At 46.2% G+C, this 25381-nt stretch overlaps 1 protein-coding gene across 2 annotated transcripts; it reads right to left on the bottom strand.

The window, feature by feature from the left end:
- Window positions 1-495: 495 nt before the first annotated feature.
- Window positions 496-25098, bottom strand: LOC147033768 (exosome complex component CSL4-like). Of its 2 annotated transcripts, XM_085870658.1 has the most exons (8): window positions 24949-25098; window positions 24729-24853; window positions 20565-20639; window positions 16142-16230; window positions 5806-5839; window positions 5583-5633; window positions 5265-5346; window positions 496-1150 (listed from the first exon to the last, which is right to left on the bottom strand). In XM_085870658.1, the coding sequence occupies exons 1-8, from the start codon at window positions 24980-24982 to the stop codon at window positions 1044-1046; spliced, it is 597 nt and encodes a 198-aa protein (XP_085726784.1). In that variant the 5' UTR covers window positions 24983-25098; the 3' UTR covers window positions 496-1043. The 2 variants fall into 2 exon arrangements, with proteins under 2 accessions (XP_085726784.1, XP_085726775.1); XM_085870649.1 differs by lacking the exons at window positions 496-1150; window positions 5265-5346; window positions 5583-5633; window positions 5806-5839 and adding an exon at window positions 5846-12319.
- Window positions 25099-25381: the final 283 nt, after the last annotated feature.

Below are 25381 nucleotides of genomic sequence, written 5' to 3'. Positions count from 1 at the left end.
CATGCAAGGTGATGCCTCTTGTTTGCTTTCAAAAACTTTGCTTGGAAAGGTTTTAAGTCAATTGTAAAGCACTGTAATTAACTAAAGTTGTTTTGTCACCATATATGGAGTTGTTTACCAAGAAGGATCGTGGGTAAAATGTCCAACACAACCCAGAGCTGAGGCAAATGAAAGGGTTTTTGTATTAGAAACGACACACGTTTATCACGTCCTTGAAGAGAGGAAGCAGCCCACATATTTGCCTCAACACAATTGCAACATATGATCAAACTGCTTGCTTGTAATGAAACCACGAATGAGTGGGAGATGGATTCCCATGTTCACACACAAACCATATTTGGTGTTTACTAATTAAGAGAGTGAGGAACATTGAGTGATTTGAAGTTTTGCTAAGATAACATGTACTGCTTTTAGTCCAACTCTTCCCCCCCCCCCCCCCCCCCCCGAGTCAAACTACAATTGGCACAAGTGATCGAATGACGACAACGCATGACACAACAACCGATTTGCTTTTATACTGAATCAATAAATAAACCGGATATCAAATACAATCAGTTTGGTGGTTGTACAAGTATCAACACAACTTCATGCGTAAAAAATCGTTCTCCTCGAACATGTCGCACTTTATAGATTCATAAAACTGCTCCCTGCCTGACGAGGAGCCACGAACCACAGGATCGAGAGAGACCTCGTATATCCTGCAGCAATGAGTCGTGCAACTTGGTCTTGTTTAAATAAAAAAGTTCCCATACATAAACCTCACGTCATTTTCACCATAAAAAACGATGTATATGCCCAGTGGAGGTTTACAAATTAAAACCCTTGTGCTGGTCCATCATCACTGATGTACCGCAACAAGGCACAACTTCAACCCAACTTCAACCCCAAAATCAGTGAACCCCACAAACAGTGCATTACAAACAAGAGATGGCAAGCAAAACACCACACACCAACTGAGAGGTCGTGATGAGCTGCAGCAAAGCAACATCATCTCCAGCCTATTGGAAATGCAGCCAGGAGTCCATCTCTGTGCTCACAATGAGCTACGTCTGCAAAAACTGCGGTTGCACCCTGGCCACCTTCCGCAGCTCCTTTACGTGGCTCTTAGGACACTGCATCTCGCACCAGCTGATGGGCACCATATGGCCCCCTGTGGAGCACAAAAACAACACAAATCACATCTTTGGGGTGTCCTTGATACTCAGGTCAAGCCTGACCTGTTGTCAGGTCTGTATTGTATCACTAGTATTGCATTGTACCGGCGTTGCCGGGTGACCGGATCTCTCTTCCCAGATCAGATCTGTGACTTGCTGCAGGTATCACGTAAACCTGTACTAACCTGTTCCATGGTTTGGTTGTCGGCGACTAAACCGCCTCCGCCACCAGCTTTTCTGGTGAGGAGGGTGTATGACATGGACACTCAGCAGGATGAAGAACAAAACCTGTCGAAGGACAGAGGAGCTCCTTGTGAGCCAACGGCCAGCCATATCGAGTGCCCAACTGTGTCTACGGACATCCTGCAGTTGGGTTACTTCTTATTAGGAGGTTGGTAGCAGGATTTGCACTTCGGCCACCGTAAAACCCTTCATTCCGCAAAACATTCCAGAATCATAAAAACAAAGAGATCTGAAAATCCGCTCCGTGGGAGTACCTCCTGTGCAGCTTCCCTTCCCAGGGCAGCTCACCGGATGACGGCATTGGGGCAAAGCCTTCAGGACCCCCAATCTTTGATGATAGGAGGGAACCCACAGGGTAACATTCCCAGGTCAGATTGCTGGAGAGTGTGTCGGGGTGGTGCTGAGGTGTCGTCCACCAGACGATGGTCTCCTTCAGTTAACCTGAGGCCGTCCCTTCGGGTGGGTGCCTGGAATGTCCTATCCCGAAGAGAGGATGATCACCTGTCTCTGTTATCATCTGAGCTCAAGCGTTTGGACATCGGGATTGCAGCACTCTTTGAGGTTCGGAGACCGGATTGCGCCGAGATCATGGCGAGTGGTTACACCTACTATTGGTCTGGTCGCCCTGATGGTTACCATGTCCAAGGAGTTGCTGTCGCTGTGTCCAATAAGCTGACTCCAATGATAATTGAGGTAACACTGGTCAACGAGTGTATTGTGAGACCAAGGATTCGTCACTCCTTAGGTGTCATTTACCTGGTCTCTGTACATGCTCCGACTGAGGCGAGTGATCTCACCGTGCTGGACACATTCCATGACATGCTCGAGTCTATGGGTGATCAGTGCCCAAGGCGAGATACACTTCTAGTCTTGGGGGATTTCAATGCATCGACTGGAACTGATAGGGATGGTTATGAGATGTGTTGGTCCCCATGGGTCAGGAACTATGAACCAGAATAGCACTAAGTTCCTTGACTTTGCAGAAAGTCATGGACTTAGCAAGGCCGGTTCATGGTTACAGCACTCACAGACTCATCGCTGGACTTGGTATTCCAATGCTGGCGGTATGGCAAAGGAGATTGAGCATGTGCTCAATGATGGTCGCTGGAGGATGATCCAGAACTGCAGGGTCAACCGGAGTGCTCAGTTCTTCAATACCAGCCACAGGCTTGTTGCAGCAACTCTCATATTGCAGCTTAAATCCGGGAGAATGGTACCATCCCAGCCTCGGCTGGATGTTGGCAAGCTCAAGGATGAGAGGGTAGCTGAGGAGGTTTTGCAAACAAGCTGAGTGGAGATTTGGGGGGTCGGGGTGCTTTGGGAGATCCCAAAGAGTTGTGGAGTGCCTTCAAGACCACGATCCTTGATGTTGCCGGTAGACGTCTTGGAACTCACCGGAGGGTGAAAAGAATTTTGTCTCTCAAGGGACACTGGATATCCCTCGGTGTACTGCAGTTCGAGCAGAGGGTGGTGGGCTCTTGACAAAGAAATCCGATGTGAAGGCCCACTGGGCTGGTTACTTGGAGCGGTTATACCAGGCTGATCCACCAGCTGTCGAGTTGGATGTCAGGGGTGACACAATCCCTGTTGCTGACCCTCCAATCAACTGTGGTCCACCTTCGTTTTGAGAAACACAGGCTGCAGTGAACCGCCGGTTGAAATGGGGGTAAAGCTCCTGGGATCTGTGGCATCCATGCTGAACTTCTCAAGGCTGGTGGAAATGCTACACTCGTGTCGTTGCATGCAGTTCTGTGCTCTGCCTAGAACACAGGCATCATCCCAACTGACTGGAAGATGGACCTTGTTGTCCTTCTCTGGAAAGAGAAAGGTGATGGCCAAGACCGCAACTACCGAGGGGTGACACTGCTCTCAGTGCCGGGCAAGGTCTTTGCTCGGATAATTATTGATAGGTTTCGCCACCATCTGCTTGAGCACCAGCGTCCAGAGCAGTCAGGCTTTTCACCTTGCTCTTGGGGTCCTCACTGAACACAGACGAGAGGTACGGCAGGGGCTGCTTGCAGCCTATGTTGATCTCTGTGAAGCGTTTGATTCAGTGAATCGGTATTACCTCTGGAGGATTCTTGGTCTTCGTGGGGTGCCACCAAAACTGATCGATCTGATGTCTGAACTCTACTCTGGTGCTGAGAGTGATGTGAGATGTGGTGGTACTCTCTCTGACTTATTTCCAGTTGTTACTGGAGCTCGTCGGAGGTGTGTACAGCCTCCCCCCATCCCCATCCCCACCCCCCCCCCCCGCACCACACTTTTCAGCACTTGTATAGACTGGATTCTGGGGAGGATGTCAGAGATATCAAGATGCAGTGCATCATTTGGGAATTTCAAGATTTCTGACCTTGATTTCGCAGATGATGCAGTCATCTTTGCGGAGACTCCAGATATCCTTTTGGGGGCCATCGAGGTGCTGAATGAAGTCGGAGCTGCTGGGATTACGAGTTTCCTGGGTCAAAACTAAGATCCAGGCTTTCAATGACATCTTGGATGCTGCTATCCTGTCTGTACCTGTTTGTGGTGAGGATGTTGAGGTCACGGAGAGATTCACTTACTTTGGCAGTGATATTCATGTCTCTGTGGCTGTGAGGCTGTGAGCCAGAGGTGAACAGATGTCTGGGTCAGGCCTGGGTAGTCATGAATTCACTGGATCATGGGGTGTGGCGCTGCCGGTTCCTATGCGGACGAAAGTCCGAGTCTTCAGGTCCTTGGTGCATCCAGTCTTGCTCTATGGATGTGAGACTTGGACTCTGACCAGAGATCTGAGATGGAGACTTAATGCCTTTGGTACCAGGTCTCTTCGGAGAACTATTGGCGATCACTGGTCGGACTTTGTGTCCAATGAGCGGTTGCTGAGAGAGACTCAAATGAGATTTGTTGCCTGCATAGTCCTTGAGCGTCAGCTGCAGCTGTATGGGCATGTGGCTCATTTTCCTGATGCTGATACTGCTCACCAGATTCTCTCAGCGAGGGAGCCTCGTGAGTGGAGGAGGCCACATGCGTTGTGGTTGCAGCAGGTTGATCAGCATCTCAAGAAGATGGGGATTGGCCAGGCATCTGCCTGCGGGATGGCCAGACGGAGGCCCCTGGAGTACCGGCGGAAAGTGGATACAGCGACACGCTGCTCTGGCGCATGCTCACATACCTGACCTGACCTGAAGTTGATGCTCATCCCAGCTATGCATTGACCTCTGTGATGGTCCACAGTGGGTGATGGAGTGCCATAGCCTGGACCCCTTGGGGTTGCACAGAGCTGTTCAGCGCAACAGTTTGGAATTCTGCCAATGTGCCAGCAATAATTTGCCTACCCTTCATCGAAAGACACCGAGACATCTTGATCGTCCACCAGCAATCGAGGTTAAAAGACAGGTCCTCAGGTTGACGTCCCATCTGATAGACGTCATGCTTTTTCACGGAACAACTTGCTCGCTCAGCAACAGTCTGATGGTTATGTTCAAGTCGAAAGATCAAAGACAAATGTTAAACCTCTGCACAATATCAGATACGCACCGTGGGGGTCGAGGCACACCATGGCCAAAAGGATTGGCACACTTGCTACCAACCAACTATCATTGCTGGGTTTGTATTATCATAATATTTTTAAACACGTGCTCATATGGTAACAAAGAATGGCAATTCCAAAATAGACTCTCCGTGTTGATGGCATCGAGCCATTTTTGATTGACTCGTCAATCATGCATTTCATCAAACCTGGTTGAGTTGACCTCATTCAAAATAAAATAAAAAGGCCTGATGCAATCTCTCATCACAAAGGCTAAAATCTCCAACAAACCCAAAACGAGGAATAAATAATTTACAACAATATTCAAGATCCGCCCGAAGACCGACCCTTCTCACCGGCCTCGCTGCGGGCCACGACGACACCCAGTTCATTCTCTGCGGTACTCAGCAGGTATGACTGAGAATCACCGAGGGATATCTCCAGGGCAATGGAGTCAAGGAATAGCTAACTTACAAATGGCGGGAAACGGGCATTCACACATGAGCATCCTGAAAATTGGGAAAAATAAAAACAAAAGTAAAAATACTTCCGTGAGAACACCATGATGGAACAGACAGAGCAGTGCACCAACCCACGCAGTGCAATGGCCTGCACAAGCACCTGCAGGATGACGAACAGTTAACATCTCAAACCACATCTCAAAAAAAGGATACCACTCGGGCAAGAATCATGTCCCCAGGGCGGAAAGACTTGTAGATCTCAACCTGCACAGACACACCGAGCTGAGCTCTTTCAAAAAGAAACCCACAGAAAGCCTCGTCTACCCTAACGGTGGCAAAACGTTTCATTCAAAAACACAACCCCCCACCCCCAAAGCACCCTTTATATTTACTTGAAGGTTCACTTTGAAACCACTTCTGCTGTCACATGACCCACCTTGTCCTTCTCTGTGGCTCGTACATCTTCCTTTCTGAGGGTGAGATATTCGGTTTTTCCACGTTTGCAATAAATGACATTGTTTGCTACATTCCCCATTTTATGTTTAACATCCCACTCCCATACGTATCCCTTCCATCCCCTGACTCACAAGTCCTCTCGGACCACATTGCATTCAAAATATGTAGATCCCACTTTACAAAGGCACGGGTTGGAAGTATGTACTTTATTCAACAAATTCTTGCACTTCCTCTCTCTGCCCAAGGTCATCTTCAATCTGCTGGGAAATCAGCTATCACATCAATGCATTAAAAAGGTGGAAAAAAAAACTGATCCCCTTAACTACAGCTTAATTAGCTTATCCATCAGTGCAGTTGACATAAAATCATTCATTTTCTCCAACAGAAAATGACATCTCACATCATCAAGTCAGATTTAGACCTGGTCACTTTACCTTGCACATGCTGGTTCTACTCTCTCAACAATGGATGGAGGCCCTCAATACCAGACTTGAGATCAAGGCCGTCGCTCTGGACATATCTCGAGCTTTCGATACAGTCTGGCATCTTGCCTTGCTCTCCAAACTGTCTGCCTGTGGAATCCAAGGCCAACTGCACTCTTGGTTTCTTCACTTCCTCCACCCTCATAGCCAAGTGTGGCACTCAATGGAATCCTTTCATCTCCTCTCCCTGTCAAGGCTGGGGTACCCCATGGCAGTGTTCTGGGCCCAGTCCTATTCCTGATCTTCATCAATGATCTCACTGACTCTGGAAAATCCTCTATCTCTTTGCCGAATACTCCAACATCGGGCGTAACATCCCTCATCCTTCTGACAGGCAGCAGCCTCTTCCCTCTCCTCAGACCTTGACAAAATCATAAACTGGTCATCTTCCATCTGCTTGGAAATCAGCCAACAACACAGCATTACAAAAACTACAAGGGCACAACATCGCCACATTCGCCCCCGCCCACAGAATTAGGTCATTATACATACCTGTACATTCAGTCATTGTACAAGTTTCATTTAAATCCCTGAACCCAGATTCAAAATCTGTACGAACAAAAGGATGTGTGTGTGTGTGTGTGTGTGTGTGTGTGTGTGTGTGTGTGTGTGTGTGTGTGTGTGTGTGTGTGTGTGTGTGTGTGTGTGTGTGTGTGTGTGTGTGTGTGTGTGTGTGTGTGTGTGTGTGTGTGTGTGTGTGTGTGTGTGTGTCCTCCACAACTCCAAAACTATAAAACCTAACAGCTTGAAAGTTTGCATGCATCCTAAGAAAACTCCAAGGAAGTGCAAGAATGAAAATTGGGTGTTTGTGTAAATAAATAAAAACCCTTTTGAAGATAATTTTGGGGGTGCTCATCACCCTGAAGCCATCGTGCTGAATGGCAGAGCTGAGCTGTTCAGGGAGCTGAGGGGTAAAACTGAACATGCACGAAGGGTGGACAAGGAGGCCGATGTGCGAGGAATCTGTGCATCACCCAAATCTGGAGTAGAGAATCACCTGTGGTCACGTGATTCTCATCCTGCTTCGAGGGGAATTTGCACATTGCGTTTCTCCAGGCCCATCCCTCGGTGTACTGTAGTAAGAGCAGAGGGTGGTGTGCTCTTAACAGAGGAGTCCGAAGTGAAGGTCCGCTGAGCTGGTTAATTGGAGCGGTTATACCAGGCTGATCCACCAGCTGTCAAGTTGGATGTCAGGGGTGACACAATCCCTGTTGCTGACCCTCCAATCAACTGTGGTCCACCTTCGTTTTGAGAAACACAGGCTGCAGTGAACCGCCGGTTGAAATGGGGGTAAAGCTCCTGGGATCTGTGGCATCCATGCTGAACTTCTCAAGGCTGGTGGAAATGCTACACTCGTGTCGCTGCATGCAGTTCTGTGCTCTGCCTTGAACACAGGCATCATCCCAACTGACTGGAAGATGGACCTTGTTGTCCTTCTCTGGAAAGAGAAAGGTGATGGCCAAGACCGCAACTACCGAGGGGTGACACTGCTCTCAGTGCTGGGCAAGGTCTTTGCTCGGATAATTCTTGATAGGGTTCGCAAACATCTGCTTGAGCACCAGCGTCCAGAGCAGTCAGGCTTTACACCAAAGAGGTCAATGATTGACCGTATCCTTGCTCTTTGGGTCCTCACCAAACGCAGAAGAACATTTTCGGCAGGGGCTGCTTGCAGCCTATGTTGATCTCTGTAAAGCATTCGATTCAGTGAATCAGGATGCCCTCTGGAGGATTCCCGGTCTTCGTGGGGTGCCACCAAAACAGATCGATCTGATGTCTGAACTAGACTCTCGTACTGAGAGTGCTGCGAGATGTGGTGGTACCATCTCTGACTTATTTGCAGTTGTTACTGGAGTTCCTCAGTGGTGTGTACTTAACCCCACACCTTTCAACACTTGTATTAACTGGATTCTGGGAAGGATATCGGAGAGATCAAACTGCGGTGCATCATTTGGGAATGTCAAGATCTCTGACCTTGATTTCGCAGATGATGCAGTCCTCTTTGCGGAGACTCCAGATATCCTTTTGGGGGCCCTCGAGGTGCTGAATGTGGAGTCGGAGCTGCTGGGATTATGGGTTTCCTGGGTCAAAACTAAGATCCAGGATTTCATTGACATCTTGGATGCGGCTGTCTTGTCTGTACCTGTTTGTGGTGAGAACGTTGAGGTCACGGAGAGATTCACTTACCTTCGCAGTGATACTCATGTCTCTGCTGGCAGTGAACCAGAGGTCAACAGACGTCTGGGTCGGGCCTGGGGAGTTATGGATTCACTGGATCATGGGGTGTGGCGCTGCCGGTACCTGTGCGGGAGGACGAAAGTCCGAGTCTTCAGGTCCTTGGTACTTCCAGTCTTGCTCTATGGATGTGAGACTTGGACTCTGACCAAGGATCTGAGATGGAGACTTAATTCCTTTGGTACCAGGTCTCTTCGGAGAATCCTTGGCTATCGCTGGTCAGATTTTGTGTCCAACGAGCGGTTGCTGAGAGAGACTCGGATGAGATTTGTTATCTGCATAGTCCGTGAGCGTCAGTTGCGGCTGTATGGACATTTGACTCGTTTTCCTGACGCTGATCCTGCTCACCAGATTCTCTCAGCGAGGGAGTCTCATGAGTGGAGGCAGCCAGTCGGCCGACCACTTGCCTCGTGGTTGATCAGCATCTCAAGGAGATGGGGATGGGCCAGGCATCTGCCTGAGGGATGAACAGACCGAGGCCCTTGGAGTACCGGCAGAAAGTGGATGCAGCAACGCGCTACTCCAGTGCATACTCCCATACCTGACCTGATCACAAAAAAAATCAAAATAAGCCTTACCAAGATGGTGGAACACCATTTTCATTTGCATAAACACCCAATTTTCATCAAAATATTTGATAAATCATCGCGTACTGAAGTTTGTTTAATAAAAAAATACTTATAGTATGTGAGTTAACTATGTAGCAATATAATCTTATATTTTCCACTTGGTTGGCAAATTAGGGAGAATTACTTTGGTAACGCCGGAGAGTCTGGTCCCCAGAGGCATTAGTCTCATTAACTCTGCCCTCCCATTCAATTGCAAAGTTGTACAAACACGAACTGTGTCTTCACATTGCCTTATTATCAACAGGAGTCTCATTGAACTGCAGAGGTCATTGACCTCTAATTGTTCTGCAAAAACTGTGCAAACCAGATTCTCAATCTGCATGCTGAGATAAATGCTTATCATTGTCTAAAGTAAATGCAGGTTTTCTGTGCATACATGCCCTACCAAAGACACGCATTCTTTCACAATACAATCTGCTTAATTACGCACAAGATTGTTTTCTTTTTGCTCAATGGACCTCGTGTGCAAACAAAGCTTTCTTGTAGTTTGATTGGCCAAAAGTGTCCTGCAATGTTCAGACCCCCTTCCCATTTTCCAATTGTATAAAAAGCCATGTATTCTGGCTCAGAGGCAGAGATCTGCTTGGACTCTTGAGACGAGCTCTTCTTTCCACATATATGTGTTTTTGTATAATAAACAATCTGTTATATTATAAAGGGTTTTCTCTTTTGGTTGGAAATCTCCACCACAAGTGGTTCAAGAGAAATAATTTTTTTTAAGATTTTCATTCAATCCAATATGGCTGCCAGATCATGTGACCTATTAATTATTTGTGAACACCCTGCTATCCCCAAGGGTTGGGGGAACAGGTGAAGTTTCCCCTCAATCTGTCAAGCCATTCTGTAGAGAAGATTTTTAAAGGCATATTCTTCAAAAAAGCATAACTGCCAAAACATGGGACCATTGACATCATAGGTGGAGAACTTTTTGTTCATGGATAGGCAAACATGCCTGTAAAGTTTCACCTCAAACTGCTTAGCCGTTTCGGAGAAGATTTTTGAAGGCTTTTTATGTGAAAAAAAAAAATAAAAAGGCTGCTAAACCACGTGACGATGTTGTCATCAAATGTTGTCTGCTTGAAGCTCCACCCAGACGGGCCGCCTATAAAAAGGACGAGTGGACCGTTTTTGTCAGTCAGTTGGCGATAACGGGTTGCATTTCTGACAGCTTTGAGAGTTTTGCGACTGCTGCGCGAAGGCTATTTTCAGTTCCAGTCCGACCGTCGCTGCAGTCAGTTCCAGTCGGAAGGTCGCTCCAGTCAGTTCCAGTCCGACGGTTGGTGAGCTAGCGACAGTTGAGTTTGTGACAGTTGGTGACGGCCTTGCAGCTTTACAGTTTCTCAGAGCTCCTCAGCGCCTCACAGCTCCTCACAGCTGTCCGTTGGTTGTGGCTCCTGGTGGTGGGTGACACTCGGACCGTTAATGCTGGTTCTGCTCAAGACCTGCTTTTGGCGTACTTGGTTCCTGGGGGTGACGATGTGACGTCGATTGGCGTTCAAGCCTGTTTGCGAGTGGGTGCACGGCAAGGCAGGGCACCAGCAACGAACAAGGCACGCTCACACATTTCAAGACACTTTATTTGACGTACGATGATTTCTATTTCGTGAGCGAGACTGGATTTCTCTTCCCCCCTGAATGATCTGCTGGGTACCCTTGTCTCGTGTTTAATTGTTAAGGCATAATGATAAGCATCTGATCTTTGTCTCTTTTTCTATCAATGCCCGATTAATTATTTATTTGCTTGATTTGAATTTATTTATTTTTACCACAAGGAAATAAAAAGTTCTTTTTATTTATTTATTTTCTTATTAATGAATTCCTTTGTTGATGTTCCAACCTGTCCGTGCTTGTCCTTTTCTTCCATTAATCCAGCATTGTCCGAACCTAGACAGACTGGGAGGTAATTACAAAACTAATTGACCCGTCAAAGTCGGCACACACCAGCAGTTAAACGCTCGGCCGCCCTAATTAAGATAAGATTGGTGCTTTGCTAAGAGACGCTCCCCATTCAGGAAACCACGTGACCTCTAGCTAAATGGCAAAATTAGACGGTGGACACTGGAACTCGTGGTTAACTGATTGGCGTTCATGGTTCTAAAGCAACCCCCGGTACCACGAAGTTAATTGTGAGCGGTGGCCCCAGGTCCGGCTCTTCCAAGGGCAAACGGGGATTAAACCCCCTCATAATACACCCGGTATCCATGGCCGTAACAATATAATCTGCCAAGTTTCAATTTTTTCCATGGAGCGCTTTCAGAGATACAGAAGTCCAAAGTTTTTCCCTTTTTCCAACATGGCTGCGACAACAAATGACCTACGACATCACAATGATCATTTACAACATTCCACATGAGTCATCGCACCTACGATGAAAATTTTCTGTCAATCGAATAAGCGGTTGCAAAAAAACTCAGAGAAAACAAGAAAAAGAGCAATCAGAGATTGCAGACCCTCACCAGGACTTCTTTTATGTGGTATATTTTATGTGGCGTTTGTGTACTGAGTGTTACATAATTAATGAGACATAATTAGAATTGCTACTTTATAACTGCTGGTAGTTATAACCGGGTAACAAGACGTCCCGTTTTGATCAGACACCTGACCCTGACCTATGATGTTTTTTTATCATTCATTATTCAATTGAATTTAGAATTGGACGAAATTAAATTCAAATCAAATGGAAGACCAAATAGGAATGGTCCTGCAATGGAGTAATCAGAGGGAATCCGAACAAGCAAAAAAGCAAAGATGAAGTCATCAGGGGGAACCTGGATAAGATTCACATTTCAACTGCACTACTCTACCCTCAACCCCAACCAGACACAGACAATCCCACAATTGTTGGGCTGGAAGAGCCATCCACCGGAACGCCGAGACGTTATCCAGCATGGCAAATGCTTTTTGAACAGTCTCCATTCGACTGGGCCAAAGGGAATAAAAGGAAGATTTGGAAGTAAATTTAGACGCCATAAGCGGAATTGTAAGACATTGATAATTATGCTGAAGATGTGCGAAGCGGTGAAACGAGAGGAGATACAAAGCGCCAAAGACAGACAGTGCCCTTTCATTTACATCGATGGTATCTACGACCGAAGATACGGCCATGGCCAACAGCTTTGGTAGAGAAGACATCCAGACGATCATTAAATTCCTGGTGATGCAAAAGAAGAGAACAAAAACGACAGCACTGTGGTCACAACCTGTGATAAAAATCCGGTAACAGGTCAATTGCGAAAAACGAATTTCAAGCACTCTTTCAAAATATTAAGAGAGAGTAAAAAAAAAAAAAAAACTTAACTCGACTCGACACCTTATCCATGTCACTCGCCGCCATGGATATATCAGAACGAGCCGATTCACACGGTCACGCATCGTTGAACCCCAACATGGGGCCATTAAAAACTACATAACGCAATTTTTTCTTTTTTGTAATTTACGTTACGTAATGCTCGATTACGAACCTTTACGTTTCATTCCACAACATAACGCTCGATTATGGAATGTAACATAACACTTCATTACCATGCGTTCTGACGGGCTCGATTAAACATTACTGTTATTCGACAAATGATGGGTCCCTCATCGCGATCAACACTCGCTCCAAACAAAGCCAATGGAAATCTGACGCAACAAACCCGGACAGTGTGTAATCAGCAGAGGCTTACAGGCCTGATGTGTTCGGCCCACCAGAAAACCAAGATGGTGGCTATATTTCATCTGGGTGCCGTGGTGGGTGGCGTCAAGTGACCAATATGGGTGTGGCAGCTGTCCAACCAATGGGTGCACATTTCAAAAATTGACCCCCAACAACAACAGTAACAGCAATGCAGAGCTCTTCTAGACCTGCCACGTGGGGCAGTTAAAAATGCAAATTAAATCTACCGAAGATTTAGTTTTCTTTTCCAATTCTTCCTTCCACTTAACCAGCGGTAGCATTCATCCTTACTGGCAGGAAACGCGGGTGAGCACAGACACGTCCACTACATTAGAGGGAAGGATCCCGTGCCAAAATAAAACAAAAGAAGTTGTTTGACTGCCGGATGACGTACATCGAAGAGTATGGAGATCACAGGGAAAAACTGAATGAGGTTTGTGAATGGTACCAGGCCGATGGAGGCGATGACAACAGAACCCTCATCGGCAATATACAGGGCTGTGGAAAAGGATCCCCAACACACTTTTGAGTGTTGTGCTTTTGTCGTTCACAATGTGCAAGCAATTGACTTTATCGCCTTGCTCTCACATCACTGCAAGCATGCCGACATGAGGAAACCAGCTGTGAGGCTATTTACTGATATCCAGCACGAGGGTGGAACAGGGCGAGGGAACTGAATCACGAACAGGGGAGAAGGGTGGAGATCGGAGAGACAGAGACCTTAGGAGGAATGGAAAGAGAAGGAAGAATGTGAATAAAGAACTATGGGGAGAGGAATGGAAAAAATTTAAAGCATTGTCACGGCCCTGACGGATAATTTAATTCCCCCCGACCCAATTGTCGTGGATGGGCGGTTAACCGACCAGGCCGGATCGGCGAGCGGTTTTCCTTGGAGGTGAACACGTGATCCTCAGAGATTATGATGCACGCAGGAGGGAAAGGGCGGCACGGATGGAGCAGATGAAAGCACAGCACAAGGGGTTTATACTCGAACCCATGACAGATACACGAACACCAGCAACTTAAACACGGGGTTTTAATGAAAATAGATCACACATTTACAAGGGTAATAATTTAAAAGTGGAATAATAAAACGTGACGTAAATTAAAGCCTAATGTCAAAAGGTGCCTCGACATGCGGACCTTAGTACAGACAACAAAAGAAAAGACAATCCTCCCTATATTCTGGCACTTAGCTTTGTCCAGAGATTGTCTTTATTGAACTTGGGGTCAAGCTGAGTCGTCCTGCGTGGGAAGATGCGCCCAAAAATGGTGCTGAGCCACTCTGGGTGGGAAACGTACGTGAGGTAATTCGTGAGGCAGTATTCAATGCCGGGGCTCACCAACCGGCGTGCGGCTTCATCTCATGAACAAATTTGCCGAATGTTTCCCTCTTGCACCAGGTTTGCTCACAACAATCGTCCACCTTCCTCCTCGACCACATAAAGAGACGACCTCTGAGGCCCGGCAATAAGGCCACGAGGCACGCTCTTCTTCCCTCCTCAGAAACGTACACACATCACGGCAATAAGGCCAAAAAAAAAAAAAAATGTTGCATTGGCGTAACGGGTCACTGAAAAATAGGGTAGGTCGGTCGGGATCTTTTTATTTTTATTTTTTATTTTTTCCTAATAAATCCCTCCCAAAATCTCCCCCGGCTCGAGTACCACCCTTTTTGTCGGCGGGTTCTGTCCGAAACACTTCCGGGTTTTTGCGATCGCGATCGCAATCAACAAGATACTTGAAAACGATAGCAAAACAACAAAAATAGCAATAAAATAGGGTCGGCAAAATTTTTCGATAGCAAAAAAACAAACAAAAAAAAAAACGTAGGGTCAGCGGAATTTTTAGGGTCGGGCGGGTTACGCCAATGCAACATTTTATTTTTTTTTGCCCTAATGGCAAGCGTCTTGCCCAGCATGCTGCAAATTCACCAGCACGAACACGAGAATCACGCAGTCATTTCGTCGTGCCGAGAGGAGAGCAAAACGAGATCCTTGTCATTTCGTCGTGCCGAGAGGAGCGCAAAACGTAGCCTGATGGAGTACTGCTCTCCCCTCTGGGCTGGTGCTCCTGCCTCCCACCTTTCTCGGCTTCACGCTGTCGAAACCAGGGCATTTAAGATCATCGGCATCTCCCGCAATGAAGCTGAGTCTTTGGGCCTCTCACTCAATCACCGCAGGTTGGTCGGTGGTCTTTCTGTCTTCTACCGACTCCTCTCCAGCCTTGCCCCCCCTGCTCTCTCTGCGATTTGTCCCCACCACATTTCCACAGGGCGCTCAAGGTCCGCCAACAACCCCCTTCTGGTAAAACTACCAAAATCACGAATCACTGCTCATCTTCACTCTTTCATTCCTCTTTTTTCTCGCCTTTGGAATAAACTTCCTCACTCTATTTTTCCCATTCTTCCCTCCAGGCTTTCAAAACAGCTGTTCACCACCACCTCTTATCTTCCCCCATCCAAATCCTCGATCTTTTCTACCCCCGATAATCCACCCAAGCCCACTTCCTTCATTTCTCCTGCTTTCCTTCCTGAAAGTCCCTGAAATGTCCATCTTCTCTTCGCCATGTTCCCCGTCCCATCCCCATCCCTCTCCCTTCCACAGTTCACCTAATGTGTCTGTTCCCCACTGTTTTGTCCCTTCCACTCCCGCCCCTCTTGTCTCATGCCTCCTTGCTGTGAGTTGTGTGTTAGCTCTCATACGAGCCTCGACCAAGGTATACAAAAAAAAAAAAAAAAAATCCTTTCTCAGCCACGTTCCTCTCCAACTCCCTGCTCTTCGATAACCGTGTCCTCTCCGTTCCACTGGCTCTCTGACGTCACACCCATTAATCACCCACTCTGGGGGCGTGGTTTCGCCAGTCGTCACCCTTGGAGGCAGGGCTTTCTGTCTGTTTGGACATGTGGCTCTGTTATTGTTATTACAAGAATGTAATTCTTTTATTGCTGGCTTGTAAATTCAAAAACGTAGGAAAAGGTCACAGGGGCAATCACATACTGGGGGAAATTGGCCTTAATCCCAATCTAATTAACACAGCACCACCCACCGTGCGGTGACGAGCAACATTTAAGCTCACAGTTTCCCTACTTAATTTATATTGAGATGTCTCCTACACGTCCATGAACCAAGAAACGATACGATCCTATCTTTCCGATGAAATTCCTCCATCTACTCCCACAATCGTAAGAAAATGTAATAAATGGATGGAACATAATGGTGAAGAAAATATGGTTCTTTGCCCAAAAATCAAAACAAAATTAGTTTATAAAAACAACAAAGCGGATCACAGTCCCACAAGCAATCACTTCAAGCTCACCTGATGACACCACGGAAAACATCCTTCAACGGTGTGGATTCGATGAATACGATCTCACAACGGGCCAGCTTTGGGGTGATGCTCGTAATCTACGAAAACACAAAACCACGTCCATAAATGAAAAAAAAAACCACCATCGGTTTCCAGGCCTGGCAAGTCGTGCGGGCATTATGGGTTTATGTAAACGCCGAGTTTTACATATACCGTGAAAACTGCTCGAGGGTAGACCAAACAAAATAACCTGAAAACTTCGATAAACCAATTTACACTCGTCCATTCTCCAAGGGTAACACCACCAGCACCATTGTTATCCGTACAAGTGAGCGGGTCGTGGTTTACAAAACATACGGAGCAGGACACCACCGGCTGTGACTGATGGAGTTTCAAAATAGAAGGATCATCAAAGTTGAAATTATTATTTAAACTTCTCCTCTTGTGCTTTAAAAAAAGTTGTTACTAAACTGTTAACGAAGTCCGTGTAGGTTTCATTACAAGCTTTCTTACGATCCATCATAACGACACCCAAATTGAGTGGAGGTGAGAAAAAAAAACAAACAAAAAAAACTCACTGCAGCTGATCACGTGCTGCCTGAATGCTCTCCTAATGAAGCTTCTTCTTCTTCTCCCTCATTCAGCTCAATTACACCCAGCTTGTGGGGTCTCCCGAGTGAGAACGACTCTGACCCAAGTGGTTTCTGTGGAGGAACCGACGAGCTTGGCCTGACGGTCGAATGTGGCAGGAAGTTGTAATTTGTTCAGGGTACCGGCGATGGCTTCCCTACTCTTCGTGAAGGACACTGTGGAATCATTAACATCCACCACCAATTCTGCGAGTCGGAACGCCAGTTTAACGTCCATCCGAGGGACGGCACACATTGATGAATCACCCCGCCGGTGAAACACCGGGATAAACAGTTTATAGCTGGGTTGGGATTCAAACCCAGGCTATTACACGTACCTCAAGGCCATCCCACCAGCCTGGTATCCTAATTAATGTGGAGTGGATTGTGATGACTCGAACACAGCTCAAGCCTCACTGTGTTCAGCAGACACCCATTTTACATTCAATAGACACCAATTTTCACAAGTGGGGAAGTCCCTGACACCTGAACACACAAGGCTGTTTGGATTCAAACCAAGAAAGAACACCTCACGACACTCGAAATACGTACAGTACATGGAGGTGAGAATTTGAAATAAGTAACTATCTTGGAAATGGTACATGACCTCCAATCCAAAAGGAAATACAATCCATATCATGTTAAATCAATAAATAAATAAATAAATAAATAAACTTTTTGATCACCAACTCTGCACAGCATCACCATTGTTAGTGATCAATTCTCGTTCTACGTGTTATCAAACAACTAATGGAAAAAGAGAATGAGTGGGCAAGCACCTTGCTGCACAATGACAAACCGAACCAGGTGTGCACAACTACAGCCCTGCCGTGATGATAAGGAATCACTCCAGCAGGAACGTACACGGTACAACACGGTACAACACAGCCAACCAAGATGTAGTAATAGGGGTTGAATGAGCAAGGATGGTCTCTGTCAATCAACTTGCCATCCAGCGAGCTCAATTCCAATAAATAAATAAGACACCAAAACCAAATCGCATTCCTTCGCTCGCACTCATCTTCATAAATAAAACGAGGTGGACGTCTGCCTGTCTGTCCCATTTACCAGCTCCTCTCTCACCACTTCGTGCAGAGTCAAACTCCGTAAGCGTTATTAACAATGCCTTACAATTATGCTGATCCTTGCTTACGCCGACTCCTATTATTCCCTTCAGTCCAAACTAAAGTCCACCGTTCTCAAAGCGTTTGTCATGCTCAATATCATGGCATTCGGGTGGACGGTGCTTCTGGATTGTTCTTCTGTTTTCTTCACATCACCTGTCCTTAATGCAGTGGTTCCCAACCTTTTTCAATATATGGCCATGATGGTGTCCATATTTTTTTTTCCAATGGACCACTTTCACATTTTAAATCAAACAAACAAAAAAACTATTTAAAAAAAAAAGAAAAAGTAATTGAGCTCAACCAGCAAGGTCTGTGGATTCAGAATTGAACGGTGAATCTCTTTCCTCGATGACATTGAACAAGTTCCTCTTCTATAGAGTGACATGTCTTGAATGTGACAACAAACTGTATTATTTGAAATTGGAATGGAGACGAGTTGTTTGTTTTTGTGTTTTGGGCCCAATAAACATTTACACACATCCCTAACACAGAGCATCACAAGAACTTCCCAAACTGTGTGGGGATATTTAGACTTTGTAATCCTCAGGAAACCACGGGGTAACATCCCTGGGTCAGATTGCGGGAGAGTGTGTCGGAGTGGTGCTGATGTGTCGTCCACCAGACGGCGGTCTCCTTGGGTTAACCTGAGGCGGTCCCTTCGGGTGGGTGCCTGGAATGTCCTATCCCTAAGAGAGGATGATCACCTGTCTCTGTTATCATCTGAGCTCAAGCGTTTGGACATCGGGATTGCAGCTCTCTCTGAGGTTCGGAGACCGGATTGCGGCGAGATAATGGTGGGTGGTTACACCTACTATTGGTCTGGTTGCTCTGATGGTTACCATACCCAAGGAGTTGCTGTAGCTGTGTCCAATAAGCTGACTCCAATGATAATTGAGGTAACACCGGTCAATGAGCGTATTATCAGATTAAGGATTCGTCACTCCTTAGGTGTTATTTCCCTGGTCTCTGTTTATGCTCCGACTGAGGCGAGTGATCTCACCGTGAAGGATGCATTCTACGCCACACTCAAGTCTGTGGTTGATCAGTGCCCCAGACGAGATACACTTATAGTCTTGGGGGATTTCAATGCATCGAGTGGAACTGATAGGGATGGTTATGAGATGTGTTGGTCCCCATGGGTCAGGAACTATGAACCAGAATAGCACTAAGTTCCTTGACTTTGCAAGAAGTCATGGACTTAGGGTGGCTGGTTCATGGTTTCAGCACCCACAAGCTCATCGCTGGACTTGGTATTCCAACGCTGGCGGTGTGGCAAAGGAGATTGACCATGTCCTCATTGACGGTCGCTGGAGGATGATCCAGAACTGCAGGGTCTAACGGAGTGCTCAGTTCCTCAATACTGACCACAGGCTTGTTGTAGCAACTCTAAAGCTGCACCTTAAATCCTGGAGCATGGTACCATCCCAGACGAGGCTGGATGTTGGCAAGCTCAGGGATGAGAGAGTAGCTGAGGAGTTTGCGAACAGGCTCAGTGGACACTTGAAGGGTCTGGGTGCTTTGGGGGGTCCTGAAGAGTTGTGGAGTGCCTTCAAGACCACCGTCCTTGATGTTGCCGGTGGATGTCTTGGAACTCACCGCAGGGCAAAGAAGAATTTTGTCTCTCAAGGGACACTGGATACCATTGACCAGAGTTGCAGGACCAGGCTGAATGGCAGAGCTGAGCTGTTCAGGGAGCTGAGGCGTAAAACTGTACGTGCACCGAGGGTGGACAAGGAGGCCTATGTGCGAGGAATCTGTGAGGGGGTAGAGCATCACCTTTGGACAGGTGATTCTCGTCCCGCTTACAGGGGAATTCGCGCATTGCGTTCATCCAAGCCCATCCCTCTGAGCACTGCAGTTAGAGCAGAAAGTGGTAAGCTCTTGTCAGAGGAGTCTGAAGTGAAGGCCCGCTGGGCCGGTTACTTTGAGTGGTTGTACCAGGCTGATCCCCCAGCTGTCGAGTTGGACGTCAAGGGTGTTACAATCCCTGTTGCTGACCCTCAAATCAACTGTGGTCCACCTTCGCTTGTGGAAACACGGGCTGTGGTGAACCGGTTGAAACGGGGCAAAGCTCCAGGGATATGTGGCATCCATGCCGAACTTCTTAAGGCGGTGGAAATGCTGCACTCGTGTCGTTGCATGCAGTTTTGTGCTCTGCCTGGAACACAGGCATCATCCCAACTGACTGGAAGAGGGGCCTTGTTATTCCTCTCTGGAATACTCCCACTAACTCCCACTAACACTGCTCACCGAGTCGAATCAGTCGTGATTTTATTTTCTTTAAATACATTCAGGAAATATGGAGATGAGTTAGGTGGAATGCAATATGAAAGTATAAAATGGCTTCACAGTGTACAGGATGTGACGTACATCATTGTTGAACATGAACAGAAAGTTAATACTTGTATCGATTTCAGTTAAAATGGCCGCTTTGAATGCTCCGCTGAGAATTGCATCAAAAGCGAGCAGATGTAGAACAGTACTGTGAAAAGAACATGTGTATAAAAAGATGAAAATTGAATGAGCTCCTTTGATTAAGAAAGCATGTACAACCTGAAAGATTTGCTTTTGGGGAGGGAGGGGTGTTGGGTTGGGATGAACAGACCACCTGCCATTTGGTCCATGGCCCACAGGTTGGGAACCAATAAGTTAGTCACTAAAATCAACATGCCATACCTTTCCTGTAATGACGGTTCCGATTTCAGGCACCACCCGAGCCTGCGTATCGCAGACCACTTCAATCACAGGCAGCTGCAAAAGAAGCAGAAATCGTTAAAAAAATATTCCTACAAACAAACACAGGAAAAAACAATGAAATTCAAAAATAACTCGAGAGAGAGACATCATGAAAAAATCCTACAAATAGAGAGGAAAAATTTCGAGGGGAGCACTTGGTAGAGTGCAAAACCTCCGCCGCCAATACTGCTGGGTCCCTTAAGTGAACCTGATATCCTATTCATTGTAGGTCAAAACGGATCAGACTCTACTGAACCACGATTGAATAAACTAAACTGGAGACGCGCATGAGGAAATGCCAAAAAATAAAATCGAAATTTTTTTGAAAAAAAAGGTGCAAAATTTTTTTTTTCTCCAACAATTTTTTTTTTTTGGGGGGGGGTTTGGAAATCACTTAAAACATGTAGAATTGCAAAAACAAAAATTCAAATATTTTTTCAAAATGGCCGACATAGCGCCATATTGGACTTTGGACCAAGTCCAAAATCGAATGGCATAATCCTTGGACCATTCCGAATCCCTCCACCAAGTTTCGTCGAAATCCGTCAAGGAGTTTTTCCGTAATACTGTTCACAAACAAACAAACAAACAGACAGGGGTGAAAACAGTAACCTCCGTCCATCTTCAATGGCGGAGGTTAACTTGAGGGGGAGCATTTGGTGGAGTGCAAAACCTCCGCCGCCAATACTGCTGGGTCACTTAAGTGAACCTTATATCCTATCCATTGTATGTCAAAACGGATCAGACTCTACTGAACCACGATTGAATAAACTAAGCGAGATCGACACTCATGTAGAAATGCCCAAAAAAAAAATTCGAAATCTTTTTGAAAAAAAGTTGCAAGATTTGTTTTTTTTTTCTCTGACAAATTTTTTGGGGGGAGGGTTGGAAATCACTTAAAACATGTAGACATGCAAAAAAAAAAAAAAATTCAAATATTTTTCAAATCGAAATATTTTTGGAAAAAAATTTTTTTTGGACAAAGTCCAAAATCTAAGGGCATGATCCTTGGATCATACCTAATCCCCCCACCAAGTTTCGTCGAAATCCGTCCAGGAGTTTTTCCATAATACTGTTCACAAACAAACAGACAGGGGTGAAAACAGTCCATCTTCGATGGTGGAGTTTAAAAACAAAAACAAATTCAACAATAACTCGAGAGAGAGAGACATCGTGAAAAATGCTACAAACACACACAGGAAAAAACAAATTCAAAAATAACTCTACAGGGACATCGTGAAAAATCCTACAAATAAAAACAGGAAAAAAAACAAACAAACATTCAAAAACAACATGGGAGAGACGTTATGAAAAATCCTCAAACACAGGAAAAAACTAGAGGGGGAGCACTCGGTAGAGTGCAAAACCTCCGCCGCCAATACTGCTGGGTCACTTAAGTGAACCTGATATCCCATTCATTGTAGGTCAAAACGGATCAGACTCTACTGAACCACGATTGAATAAACTAAATGAGATCGACGCGCATGTAGAAATGCCAAAAAACAAAAAAAAATTAAAAATCGAAATTTTTTTGAAAAAAAAGTTGCAAAATTTCTGGGTTTTTTTTCTCTAATTTTTTTTGGGGTTGGAAATCACTTGAAACATGTAGAAATGCAAAAAAAAAAAAAATTCAAATATTTTTCAAATAAAATCGAAATTCTTTTGAAAAAAAAGTTGCAATTTTTTTTTTCTCTAACGAATTTTTTTTTTTGGTTGGAAATCACTTAAAACATGGAGAAATGCAAAAACAAAAATTCAAATATTTTTTTTCAAAGTGGCCACCATCGCAGCCATATTGCACTTTGGACCAAGTCCAAAATCTAATGGCATGATCCTTGGCCCATACCTAATCCCCCCACCATGTTTCGTCGAAATCCGTCCAGGAGTTTTTCCGTAATACCGTTCACAAACAAACAAACAAACAAGACAGGGGTGAAAACAGTAACCTCCTTCCATCTTCGAAGATGGCGGAGGTTAACAAACAAATTCAAAAATAACTCGAGGGAGGGACATCGTGAAAAATCCCACAAACACACACAGGAAAAAACAAACAAATTCAAAAATAACTCCAGAGAGGGACATCGTGAAAAATCCCACAAATAAACACAGGAAAAACTAGCGGGGGGGGGGGGGAGCACTCGGTAGAGTGCAAAACCTCCGCCGCCAATACTGCTAGGTCACTCAAGTGAACCTGATATCCTATTCATTCAATTTGACGTCAACAGTGCTCACAGGGTTATAGTTTGCAACTTTCCCTTTTACATACTCGATTCATTCGTCATAACTAGATTCCTCGAGACAGAAATTGATTTTACGTGGGTATATCCACCTGAAGTTCCAAAATCAGCCGCAATTATAATTTTGGAATGTTTTTTGTATGAAATCACTTATAACATGCAGAAATGAAAAAAAAAAATAAAAAATAAAAAATAAAAAATAAAAAAAAAAAAAATCAAAATTTTGTTGAAAACAAAGTTGCTAATTTTTTTTTCTCTAACAAATTTTTTTTTGGGGGGGGGTGGAAATCACTTAAAACATGTAAAAATGTATCAGTTCGTTGCTGTATTTCTTCCATTGGCTTAGCAGGACGCGTGTTGGTGAATTATAAAGGCTGTTGCCGTTGTAAATGTACATTCGGATTGACGGAACTTCGGCAACCGTCCGTTCGGGTTGTGCACAGGTCGGGCACACTAACGGCTCGACTCGTACGAGGGCCGTCGAGGGTGAATTTCCCCGGTAATGGGACGACGTGGGAATTTAGGCAAATTGAAATTGGCAATCGACCCTACCCCCACGTGGTCGACCTATTGGCGATCTTCGGTCCGATAAGGGAACCATCGACTCCGGAGTTATCCGGGGTGACGACCGATAAATTCTGGGTGTTCGGTAGAGTCGACCCTACTGCTCCACCTAGCAGTCGTGCTCGCAGCCGATACCCGGCCCGCAACAATATTTCCGCCATAATGAACTTGCACTAAAATGTCGAGTCATTTTAGGAGATGGAGGAATTGAGCTGTCAGGGTCCATGGACTAAACAGAGTCCAGGTAACCGTGCACTCAACCATCCCCAGTGCGGAGTCCACGTAAACGTGCACTCAACCATCCCCAGTGCGGAGTCCACGTAACCGTGCACTCAACCATCCCCAGTGCGGGGTCCACGTAACCGTGCACTCAACCATCCTCAGTGTGTAGTCCACGTAACCATGCACTCAACCATCCCCAGTGTGTAGTCCACGTAACCGTGCACTCAACCATCCTCAGTGTGTAGTCCACGTAACCGTGCACTCAACCATCCCCAGTGCGGGGTCCACGTAACCGTGCACTCAACCATCCTCAGTGTGTAGTCCACGTAACCGTGCACTCAACCACCCCCAGCGCGGAGTCCACGTAACCGTGCACTCAACCACCCCCAGCGCGGAGTCCACGTAACCGTGCACTCAACCACCCCCAGCACGGAGTCCACGTAACCGTGCACTCAACCATCCTCAGTGTGTAGTCCACGTAACCGTGCACTCAACCATCCTCAGTGTGTAGTCCACGTAACCGTGCACTCAACCATCCTCAGTGTGTAGTCCACGTAACCGTGCACTCAACCATCCTCAGTGTGTAGTCCACGTAACCGTGCACTCAACCACCCCCAGCGCGGAGTCCACGTAACCGTGCACTCAACCATCCTCAGTGTGTAGTCCACGTAACCGTGCACTCAACCATCCTCAGTGTGTAGTCCACGTAACCGTGCACTCAACCATCCCCAGCGCGGAGTCCACGTAACCGTGCACTCAACCACCCCCAGCGCGGAGTCCACGTAACCGTGCACTCAACCATCCTCAGTGTGTAGTCCACGTAACCGTGCACTCAACCATCCCAGCACGGAGTCCACGTAACCGTGCACTTAACCATCTCTCAGCACGGAGTCCGTGTAACCGTGCACTTAACCATCTCTCAGCACGGAGTCCGTGTAACCGTGCACTTAACCATCCCAGCATGGAGTCCACGTAACCGTGCACTTAACCATCCTAGCACGGAGTCCGTGTAACCGTGCACTTAACCACCCCCAGCACGGAGTCCGTGTAACCGTGCCGGTTTCTCCACTAAAGTACGTACCCCGTTTCCGTCGGCCTCCTCGGTGCGCCGCCGCACGTACCCGGCCAGCGCCGAAAACACGTAACCAAGACGCACGAAGGTCCCCCGGCCCGACGCGCACTCCTCCACGCTGCACAGCCGCTCACCTGAGAGGACGCAAGAGAAATAAAAACTCAATACAATGACCATACCAAGGCACACAGGTCGAAAGGCACCAAGGACGGGAAAACTGAGGACTCACCGGGAACACAAACTTTGGGGAACGGGAACGTCATCACTCGCTTGGGACACGAGGACGGATGACTGCTCACTCTTCCTCTTCTTCTTCTTCTTCTTCTTCTTCTTTGTGTTGATAAACGTCATCACTCGCTTGGGACACGAGGAATGAATGACTGAAATGGGGAATGAGTAAAAAAAAAATTTAAAATTCTTAATTCCTCAAAAATATTATTTAATATTTGAATCACTTGTATCTTTTAGTTTTCCAGCCAAGATGTTATTCGTTTGTCTTTCTTCACGATTCGTTCTATACGTTTTCTCCTTCAGCAATGTGCCCTTGTTATTTATTTCCTTATTCATTCGTTCGTCAACGCCCTCCTAGTGTACCACTCTTACACCGCTCAATTAACTTTGTACGGAACGAACGGTTATCATTCCTTCTTCTTTCGATCTTT

Source organism: Eptatretus burgeri, chromosome 1 (assembly GCF_056783735.1).
Source record: "Eptatretus burgeri isolate ZD-2024b chromosome 1, Ebu_testis_v1, whole genome shotgun sequence".
In the NCBI taxonomy this organism is placed as follows: domain Eukaryota; kingdom Metazoa; phylum Chordata; class Myxini; order Myxiniformes; family Myxinidae; genus Eptatretus; species Eptatretus burgeri.
Note: the sequence above shows the minus strand (reverse complement) of the source record. Positions and strands in the feature narration are given on the sequence as shown.